Source organism: Habropoda laboriosa, unplaced genomic scaffold, assembly GCF_001263275.1.
Source record: "Habropoda laboriosa isolate 0110345459 unplaced genomic scaffold, ASM126327v1 scaffold300, whole genome shotgun sequence".
Taxonomy (NCBI): domain Eukaryota; kingdom Metazoa; phylum Arthropoda; class Insecta; order Hymenoptera; family Apidae; genus Habropoda; species Habropoda laboriosa.
Genome location: NW_017100458.1, coordinates 12,078 through 23,416, shown reverse-complemented (window position 1 = coordinate 23,416; position 11,339 = coordinate 12,078). Strand labels below are relative to the sequence as shown.

The following is an 11,339-nucleotide window of genomic DNA, read 5'->3' as shown; positions in this document are numbered from 1 at the left end:
TGCACCAGCACATACTATATATTTCTCATGTTATGTTGCGTACATGTATATCTCGGGGCGTCCGTCACACTTCACAAGCGAAGAGCAACATCGCATTCACCATTTTTTATCATTACCACCCTAACCTCACTTTTTTCTACTCCATCGGATCGTTCCCCCGCCACCGATAACATTTTTTTGGCGATCTGTTACTTTTTCTCTAATAGCACAGCCATTCGCGCGCTCGTTATTGCTCTTTTTAATTTTTACGTTTTCTCCGTGTATGGTCGATGGTTATGCCGATGGTTACGTTTTTATCGTTACGTTTAGACTGTTTTTTGGCAGCCAGCGCCGATGGCGTGAAGACGATCGAAAAGAATTTCAACGAAAACAGACGTTTCCTTTATTATAAGGAATACGAAAATAAAGGATGTCGAGAGGAAAACGATCGTCTTCATCGTCGCGATTCATTCGACTGGATTATTATTGTTACTGCTACAGTTCTGTTTGCGCGTTCGACATCGAAACGGCGAGCAACCATTTATTATTTCTCTGCGTTTCTCTTCTTTTACTTTTCTCTCCTTTCAGTTCGATTTTTTTGGTGCATGCCACATGTATCGAAAATGCCAGAGATAGAAAATGATTACTTGTACTGTTAAGGATTGCGTGAATGAATTATATAAAAACCCTGTCTGCGTTTGTAATTATAATTTGTACAGACTGGAGAATGTTTCAAGTGCACACACGATGCGTTCTGCACACACGTTTTCTTGTATACCATACCTTTAATTATATATATCGCTATGAACGTCACTAGATTTGCGAGGGACTTGCGAGAGTTTCTTCTCATTCTGCGCGTCTGACTTGTTTTTTTAATTACATTTCCATGCATCTCAATCATTTACTGAAGAGCCGTGATCATGAGGAATTTTCGAAAGTAAAATTCCTACTTTACCACCGAGTAGTGCGAAATTGAATAATTAGAGACGATGAAGAAAGTGTTGAATTTTCATGGTGATAATGATGATGATCACGGCTCTAAGTGAGGCGGCTTTCATCTGCCTAGCTGTAGAATTTAGATTACGATGAAGAATTGAGAGAGTTTACAACGAATTTTATTTGGAACGCAGATGAAATTGCACGAGGCTCAAATGAAACTCAAGGCTGGCGCTACGAAGGCTGGCACCGATTCTACTCAAGAGAGAAGACAATTGGAGGAACAGAGACGACAACTGGAGGAACAGAGGCGACATACGGAAGAACGAGCGAAGGCCGTAGATCAGAAAGCTAGAACGATGGAGGAGAAGGAGAGGACGCTCCAAAGTCTCGACCAGGACCTCAAGAAACGGAAAGCGAAGATGGACCAGCTGGAGCAGCAGTTAGATAGGGTAAAATTCGAGGAATTTGTCATCATTTGTCATTAGGTTATCCTGAAAGTTTCCGCGGTTTTAAGCTGTTCATTTTGAGGAAAAAACATAGCTCCATTGAAATTAAACATTTTTATTTAAAGTAATATCCCTAATGTTCGACATACTTTTGCCAACGTATTACAAGAGTATTTGGTTTATTCCGGGTATGAGCCATTTCACGTGAAATCGCGCAGAATTGCGGTCGTAATCACCGATTTTTTTCAAACTCGCAGGATTCGTTGATAGCCTTAGGAAACTAAACTATGCAAAAATTTTGGGCAAAATTTTAGAATTACCTATTAAAATTGCTGTTGTTCTATAATTTGTTAACTGTTTAATTAATAATTGGTTAATTGTGACTGTTGTTTTTATATAGAGCGGTGGGTCGCCAGACAAAAGGTTGGCGGAAATACAGAAGACTCTCGAGAACACGGAAAAGGAGCTGGAAAAAGCGAAAGAGGAGTCGACCAGAAACGCAGCCGAGACAGAGAGGCTACTGCAGGTAATGCAGATGACTCAGGAAGAGCAGAACGCCAAGGAGAGACAAATCAGAGAACTTCAAGAGTGAGTATTTTATAATCGAGGAGTTGAAATGGTAAACGATGAAAGTGGCAGAAATGTAAACGAAAAATATGTGTTTATTCATTTTTGGCACTTACATCGTTTGTCACTTGAACGCTATACAATGTCAGCGTTTATCACTTGAACGCTATAAACTGTCAGCGTTTATCGCTATTATAGATTTAGAGGGAAGCCAAATGGTAAAAAGTGTATTACACACTCTACCTATGATATACTATTTTTGGTACTTACATCATTTGCCATTTCAACTGCTCGATTAGGAAATTGGAAAAAAATCGTTCAGCTAGAAGTTCCTTAATTTTTTTATGATATACTAATAATGTAATTACTTTGTACAGTGCACTCAAAGCCGCACAAGCCAAGTTGAAACAAGCCGCAACTGCACAGCAACAAGAGGTCAGTGTGCAACTCTATTTTGTTACAATTTTCCTTTCTGAAAGAATTACATACACTCCCGTTCATAAGTATTCGGACACATATTTTATGTGAAGCAAGCTTAAACGCTAGCCTGTCATGGCCGCCTCCTTAGCGTCACGCGGTTTCCATGACGACGAATGCACGCTGCGTGAAAGACTTCCAAACCTGATTTTCTCAAAAACTAAGCCTTGAATGAAAAAGTTTGATTCTACATTTTTTATTTATTTTTACATAAGGAATCACCTCCTGCCAGCTTGTACAACATTTTCGGTTGCGAAAACAAATATACTTTATCCTCTTCTACTTTTCCGAACACCCTGTGTATTTTTACTGATATATGATACTATCTTTGTCGAAGAAATGCAATTTAAATCATATAATACTTTTTGTAACTACATAACAGGTGTCTTAATACTTATGAACGACGGTGTATGTGTTTTAATTGAATAATAAAATTGAATTAGTGTGTCATCCTAGACACACAGTATTTCCAAGAGATATTCTATGTATAGTTATAGTTTTCTTACACGATCCTAAACCTTGCTTAGAAATGAATATCGATGGAAACGCGACTAACCACATGTCTTTTTGAATTTTCACGCTGACCCTGGACACGACACGTATAACATGTGTGTTTGCTTGCTTGATTGTTATATATTTGCTTCTTTTCTGTACACGTTCGTGCGAATATGGTGGTCCGTATACGTGCTCGATCGTTTCCACGTTAAACGACATGCGTTTCCGAATGTTTAAACGACGAAAAACAATCCCTCGAAATCGATGAAAAAAAAAAAAACAAAACCGAAAATATTAAAAAATCCAACAGGCGGGTCCCGCCGGATTCCTAAAAAGCTTGTTCTAAGGTCGATTTTCGTTGGGGACGCCTTCTCCGTTCTTTTTAGTACAATTTGCATATTAAGCGAACTTTACAAGTACACACGAACTTATTAAAAATACGAGAACGAAAAATAAGCAAAAAAATGAAAAAAGAGAAAAACAAGAAACAGAGAGGATCGTGATTCGCGATTCTCCGCTATTCTGACAACACACACATTTTGTCGAGATATAATAATAATAATTATTTTACGTAACGCTGCGACCATTGTTAACGTATTTAATAATTGAAAATAGCGGGAAGATGTTGACGAAAATAACAATAATTATTGATATATATATATATAAATATAAATATTAATGTAAAGGAGATGAGAGGGAGAGAGAGAGCGAGAGAGAGAAAGAGAAAACGAACGACAACGGCAACAATAATATAATTATTTAATTTTAAATTTATTCAAACAAAAAAAAACAAGTAAATAAGCGATCGTGTCGTGTATGTACATATATATATACGTGTAATAATGAGTTATATGTATATACATATACATACGCCAGGGAGAATTTTGAAGGGCAGACGCATGTGTTGTACATGTGTATATAATACGTATACACGACAGAGATATATATATATACGTGTATATGTAGATATAAATATATATATATACATAAACAAAAAAAAAAAAATGAAAGAAAGAAAGCATTGTGGTGAATGATGAATGGAGGCAGAGAAGAACGTCGAGAGCATAAGAGGAGAGAGGAGACGAGAAAGTTAGACTTTCCACACGTCGTCATGCCAGGAGAGACGATGGCTTCGACGAAAGCACGTGAAAAAGATATACAAAAGATTAACAAAAAAAAAAAAAAAATGAAAGGAGACAAAGAGTATCGAGAAAGTAAGAAGGAACGAGGGAGAGACTACGAGAGAATCGAAAGTCACGTTCGCAGCCATTCGGAGACGCACCCTTACGTCGTTCAACGTGAAACCACTCGATGTACACGGGCCAGAATCACTGTGTTACCCCCTACCCACTGTCCACCTTCTTTGTTTTTTTCTTTTTCGTTCACATTTTCTGTTACGTTCACACCTGTCGCCTCTACACACGCACCGCGACGTCCACGCGCACCGATGCACGCACACAGCGGTCGGAAAACACCGGAAGCGTCCTCCAGAACGCGAGAGAGCACGAGGAGACCAGGAAGATCGAGCTGGAGACGAAAGACAGAAGGATCACCGAGCTGGAATTAAAGGCGTCCTCCTTGGAAAGACTACTGAAGGAGTCTGTCTGTTCTAAAAAGATGAAGGACGCGAAGAACGTCAGTTTGGAGGAGGAAGATTTGAAGAAGGAGCTAGAATCGAAGAATCGAAGAATCGCGGAACTGGAGGACCAACTGGTAGCCTGTAAGAGTGTGAAGAATACCAACAACGAATGTACCCAAAGTTTGAAACTAACGGATGAACTGAAAGGGGAGAAAGAGACATGGAGGAACGAGATGGAGGTGAAGAATAAACGTATAGAACAACTGGAGGACGAGATAGAGACCCTGAAGGGTTTGATGACGGAGTCCAAAAAGTGTAAAGACAACGAAACTAGAGTACAAGATAATAACGAGACCTGGAAAGTAGAGCTTGAAGGGAAGAATAGGAGAATCGTCGAGTTGGAGCAGGAAATGGAGTCCCTGGAGAATTTTCTTCGAGAACACACGGATACTGTAAGCGTAAGAGAGTTAGAAATGGTGATCGAAAGAAAGACTAGGAGGATAGAGGAACTGGAAGATACTGTGGCTGAGTTTGAGGATTTTCTGAAGCAGAATCCTGACGTGAAAGAGCTGCACGATCTTCGTTGCCAGGTGACAGCTGGAAATAGACGGATTCAAGAGTTAGAGAGGTGGATCCAGAAGAATGGTGAAAATCGAGAGTCTAGAATCGATCAGGAGAGAATCATAGAGCTTGAAGAAATGGTTACGCAATTGGAACAGTATGTGAGAGAACATAACGTGGATATTTTAAAGAGGAAGCTGCAGGATCGTGAGTGCAGGATCGATCAGCTGCAGAATCGAGTAGGGTACTTAGAAAAGGAGCTACTGAAGATTGAAGAAACCCATCGAGGTAAGATTATTTTGGATTCCCGGTCCTAATAATCCTCACTATCAATTTTTTGTCTTCTGTTAAATTGGTACAAATGAAATGCCGTTTTTTCAACAACTGAAACTAATGGGTCGATGGCACATATTAAATTTTGTCTGATAATATATTTTTATATACAATAGTCAAGAAGAGGGAATTTACTTGACTATTTAAAATTTACAATACTATTGTTTGGACATTATTGTCTGACACGATGAATAATCGAAATATTCGCCTAATTTTTTTTCATATAACTTTAAACTTGAAAAAACTGCTGAAAATATAAATTTAGCATTTGAAGAAGGTTGTGTAAATATTAAGACATTCCAACGTTAGTGTACAAAATTCAAGATTGACAACTTTTTATTGGAAAATGAGCCAAGAGGAAGGCCAAATAAGTTCGTCGATGATAACGCTTTAAGAAAAATTATTGAAAACAATCCAACAGACTACCATTTCTTTAAACACCTGAACAATTTTTTAACAAACAAATTATTTTGAAATGAAAGCACTGTAAAAGCAAAATCTAATCATTTTTATAAATTTGGAATAATGAAACTGCTTGATCTGTGGGAATAGTGTATAGAATTGTATGAAAATTATTTAGATTAAATACATTATTTTTTGAAAAAACACAATGTATCTAAAGTTTCGTTAAAAAAAACTACGTTTCACATACACCAACGTAATATGTTAAATTGAAAAATAAATTAGCGATAACAATGATCATTAGCCAAGTTTAAATTTTACAGCAAAAGAACAGCACAAAGATTGTCGGGAGAAAGGTACAATAACAAAAATGGAGGATTTCTCGTGCAACCATGTGACAGAGGGAAATTCAGAATTGCGTGAAAGGGAGCAGAGGATGAAGAAAATGGAGCACGCGATATCTGAGAAGGACAATAAGATCCAAGAGTATGAACAAGAGATAATGGGAAGTAAGGATGAAATAACGAAGCTGAGGAAAGAGATAGTTGCCTTGAAGAAGGAACTCAGCGAATACGACGACATTGGAGTGCTGAAAGAGGAAATACGAGTAAGGGACGAGAGGATCCAGCAATTAGAGGATGAAGTGGACTCTCTCGAGAGGGCTTTCAGTGAGAGAATCGATCTGGAACAGATCGAGGAATTGGTGAATGTAATTAAAGAGAAGGAAGACAAGGAGATACAGTTTTCAAAGGATCTGATGGAGAAGAGGAACAAAATTGAGGAGCTCAGTGAAGCTCTTCGAGAGAGTGTTGTTATTACCAGTAACTGTGAAAGGAAAATGATAAGTGAGGAGAGGATGAAGAAGGAGGCTCTTCAAAGGGTAAATAGTGGCCATTTTTTTTATTGCAATATTTCGAAGGAAAGAAACGTGGTTATATTCTCTTTTTATTCTCGATTTTAGATAGCTAAGTTGGAACAGAGGATTGCATCAATACAAACAGCTTCTGCCTTGAAATGTATCACCTGTCAACCTCTTCTTTCTAAGCTGCAGAAATACGAGATGAAACTCGAACGTCTCGCTGAAGAGAGAACCATGCAACTGGAAGATCTCCGTCAAATGAAGTAAATCATTAAAGAAAGAGAAACTGATATGTGACGATTTCATTCCTTTGTTGTATTAATATTGCACTTGTTAACAGACGAGAAGCTCTGAAAGCTGCAGTGTCCGAGAAAGACGCACACCTGGCTCTGCTGGAGCTTTCTGGGATAAAAACTGTCGCACAGTCCGAGCAAGCAGATCAGCTGAAAGCAGACAGGAAGAGGCTACTGGACATGCTAAAGAAAGAGGTGATTCAGTCATTTGAGAAAGAATTTGATCGCTCGATGTGAAAGAGAGAGAGAGAGTTTCGTGGCAAGATGAAAAATTCTGTTGCAGGATGAGAAAAGCATCGAATTATCAGTGGAATCCAGTCCATCTAGTTCAGAAGGAACACCACATCTACTCACGAAGCTTTTGGAAACGTCCGACGACGACGACAACGACGAAGATACTCTAAACGATCGTCGCAGCGAATCTAGTTCACCGCGACCGGCTACGACGAATGGCGACAGCTGTGCTCACGTGTAAGTTTCTTCATCGTTCATTTGTTAACCGGCGCGATCCTATGTCCGGGTCACTAGAGACCCGCTAGCTTTAGAGCGACGACGCACACATTTATAGAACTTTCTACGGTTTCTGTGATCGTGACGACGATCGTCTCGGCAACGGATCTTCGATTAGGATAGTATTATTCGTTACTGCTTCCAGAAAAAAGGGTATGCGGCGAATGAAAAATTGACAGCATACGTTCAAAAATATTTTCTCTGTCTTTTTTCAAACTTTCACATTCTCGAGGTTTACATCTTTCTACATTGAAAGAAAGAAAGAGATAACGAAAGAAATATAAAACTATTTATTTATAAATAATTGATCAAATACTTATCGTTACATTTCTCGACTGTGTCTACACTCAGAAAAGTTAAACGTATAATGCAAAGTAGATCGGATAAACGAAGGCAAGAAAAATTCGAGCCTGCGCGATTTATGCATCGGTGAGAAATCCGTGCGGGTCAGAAAAGACCCGGGCACCGGATTCTACCGTCCGTACTTCGAGGGTTTAATGGAAACACTACGAAAGAATTCACCGAAAAAAATTATGCCTTTTTCTTCGCCTTAGAAAGAAGACGTCGAAGGGACCGGAAGCGAGAAGCAATCGAGAGCAACCGTGCAAGAGTCATCATCAGCAGGATAGCAGATAAGTAAACCAGGCCACGTAACGATGTAGAAAACGAACAAAAACAAAAAAAAAACAAATCGGTCTCTTCGTTTCTTCGATGTTGTCACGTGCACACACACGCAACCGTAGAAGCAATCTAGAGCATTTCTAGAGCCTTAGAGAGAGAAAAAGCAAAACAAAAAAATACCGTCGACACACAGGCAACCGAGATACCTCATCGACTTCGACTGCCACAATACGGCTACATTCTATCATCCTTCGCCATTTCATCATCATCACAATCATCATCATCATCACCATCATCATCATCATCGTCGTTCATGCATCACTCTCATCATCCACGACAATTCCTTGCGACTATTACGAGGAATCAACCAAGGAGGATCGTTCAGTGAGGCAAATTGATAACCTCGTTCATGGAGATAGAAAAAATTTTCGCCTGGAGTATACACGAGAGAATCGATCAACAGGATTATTTCGATCGATCGATCGATCGATTACGCAGCGTTGACAAGTGGAACGCGTGTGTTCGTAGTTGAAGTGCAGAAATATATTATGCTTCACGAAACTCGACGAAGTTTTCCGTAGGAGCGACACGATTCAATGACTAAAGACGAGAGAAACAGGGCGTCGATGGACGATCGATTTACACTTGTTACATGATAGAATCTAGGTAGTTTTTTCTGTAGACCAGTTGGTTGCATGTCTCAGAATCATCCGGGGATGCTCTGTTTCTTGTTACACGCAATTGTACCATTTGATCGGTGAAATTTTCATAGTTATCGCGTCGAGTTTCGTACCGACGTAGATTTTTACCATTGTTAACCCATTAAAGATGAAAGAAAGGTGTTAAGAGAGGATGAACACGACGTAAGGGTAGCAGTTCGTTCTTCGTCCTTCGAAAATAGGTGACAGATTATTCAAACACAAAGAACCGTTCCTTTCGACCAGTATTATACCAATATTAACATTTAACGAATTCGAATAACAAGGAACGACTCCGAAATTGTTGTAAAAGTCACCTGTCGTACTCCCCCATCGTCCAAGTTACTCGATATACAAAATATCAGGAAAATAAAAGAGCAACAGTCGGAAGGAGAGGATTTATCCTTTCCTTTTCTCTTTTTGGATTTCTCGTCACGGGTCCAAAGATCGTCGTCGTATAACGGAGTGCTAGAACTCCAGTTGAAGGGAACCGAAGAAAAAGAGAAAGAAAAGAAAAACATAGAGAAACGAAGTAAAATTAAAAAGAAGAGAAAGTGAGGAGGAACGAAGGTGTTAGTTAGATCATTAGGAACAGGAGATGTAACACGTAGCACGAGGGATATCCTGTAAACTGCCGTCGGAGCAATGGCGTGCACGAGTGGGCAAAAAATAAATGGGAATGGTGCTGATTAGCTTTCAAGATGACAATAAAACGAACGTTTCGTGCATGCTCGATGATCTTGCGATGCGAAAACGAAGCATTTTGACGCACGAAAAAAACGCATTTCTCTCTCCCATCGAAGGACTCGTGAAATCCGTTGTTTCTATAATATAGAATAAAGAAAGAAAGAAAAAAAAAAAACAAAAAAGATGTTGCTTGTGGTTGATCGAGGAGAATTTTCCTCTTAAGTACGTGAAATCGAAACGAAAACGTAATTTTCTTCGACACGAGAGAAAGGGTGTATGCGCGTGTGTATCGTTGCAAAAAGTGTGTCATGTGTAAATATTATAAACGGTGAAATATGTTACGAACGTATACACAGTTGTAGAGTATTATTATATTATAGATACGTGATTTGATATGTTTAGCCGAGCTACGAATTATGAAAGTGTCTATAGAAAAAAAAATTGTTAACGCATGTGAACACAACTTCCATATAGTTTCTCAGCCCACATTATTACACATAGTACATGTTGGTTTACGTTGACAACCGATTGCAGATATTTACGGACGTTGTTGGAAACGATATTTGTTGAACATTGTTACGAGATCTTTACACGACTGTAAATAATTCACACATAGATATACGTGTATCTATAGATAGAGGAAGATATGATGTACCCATTCATGTTTCAATTTGGAGAATCTGACTTCCTCCACTCTTTATGTATTACATTCGACGTCCATTTTAGATATTGTTGCAACTCCCTTGTTCTTTTCGATCGAGAAATATTCCCTCTTTTTAAAAGTAATCATCTCCCCTTCGGAGGAATAGCCTACACGGAAAAAGAAAAGTTGCACCGATATCTAATCGAGCTTGAAATAAAAAAAAAAAGAAGCCTAACGATGGGATGATTGAACCGTGGACGTGTGAATTTTCACACTCGAATCTTCCATCGAGAAAAAATTTGTTGAACCAGTTTATCCAGTTTACCAGTTATCGCTACTAGTTCCGAAATAATCCTAAAAACCGAGCGGAATATCGTGGCGAAATTCACGATGCAATTATTCGTCAAGCGTTTTCTTCGTGCGTCGTTGACAAAAAACAGAATAAAAAAAAAAAGTATGCATCCAGGACATTGGCAACAACGATCGTCCTAGAAGAGAGGGGACAAATTGACCCGGAAGTCTGAAGAAGGGACATCATCGATGATAATGTCATACACAGAGCCCTTCGTGAATTAAGACGGTCAAGTTTATGATGATTATCGTAACATCGACGGGGGAAAACGGTGGACTGAAACGAAAATTGTTATGATAATCGTCAGTATCGCTTTTGCAGGATCTGTTCTCGAGAAAGAGAGAGAGAGAGAGAAAGAGGGAGAGAGAGGGAGTATTTTTTCTCAGCGTGCAATGAACATTTTGGGACAGCAGGGATCAGGAAAATATTGAAAGAAAGAATTCAATTCGAGGCACTAAAGAAAAGATAAACAGAAAAACAGAACAGAATCGTTTGTACATAGTCATGTGTCGATGTTTCTTCGATAGCCCTGCTAACAATGGCGAAAGAGAAACGCCCACCTGTGGTCCCCGCTGATTCTGTACCCATTCCCAAGCATACAGCTAGTCTATAGATACCTGTATTACGTGTATACATAGATAATATCTTGCTAAAAACGAATTTGTCGAGCATTTAAACGCAGTCTAACCTAAACGAAACCAGCTAGGCGCCAGTGCATGATTGTAACGTATACCGGACCGGGGAAGAAGTAGAGCACGTGCAACGAAACCGTGTGAACCGGAAGACACATCTTGTAGCTTATCGATAGAAGAGATAAAGATAAAAAAAAAAAACGAAAGAAAAGTTTCGCTGCGAACGTGCGATTCTTTCTTCGAAAGTCGAGTAATCCCAGGCCGCC

The 11,339-nt window shown here is 39.1% G+C and overlaps 1 protein-coding gene across 1 annotated transcript in view; it reads left to right on the top strand.

The window, feature by feature from the left end:
- Positions 1–8,345, top strand: part of LOC108575972 (golgin subfamily B member 1) — a 100,418-nt gene extending 92,073 nt beyond the window's left edge. The window contains exons 19-27 of the mRNA XM_017938910.1: positions 1,110–1,367; positions 1,765–1,952; positions 2,309–2,366; positions 4,395–5,331; positions 6,102–6,658; positions 6,740–6,900; positions 6,978–7,125; positions 7,214–7,401; positions 7,995–8,345. Of these exons, the coding sequence (XP_017794399.1) occupies positions 1,110–1,367; positions 1,765–1,952; positions 2,309–2,366; positions 4,395–5,331; positions 6,102–6,658; positions 6,740–6,900; positions 6,978–7,125; positions 7,214–7,401; positions 7,995–8,076 (2,577 nt within the window). The 3' untranslated portion in view covers positions 8,077–8,345. The remainder of the gene's footprint in view (positions 1–1,109; positions 1,368–1,764; positions 1,953–2,308; positions 2,367–4,394; positions 5,332–6,101; positions 6,659–6,739; positions 6,901–6,977; positions 7,126–7,213; positions 7,402–7,994) is intronic.
- The last annotated feature ends 2,994 nt before the right edge of the window (positions 8,346–11,339 follow it).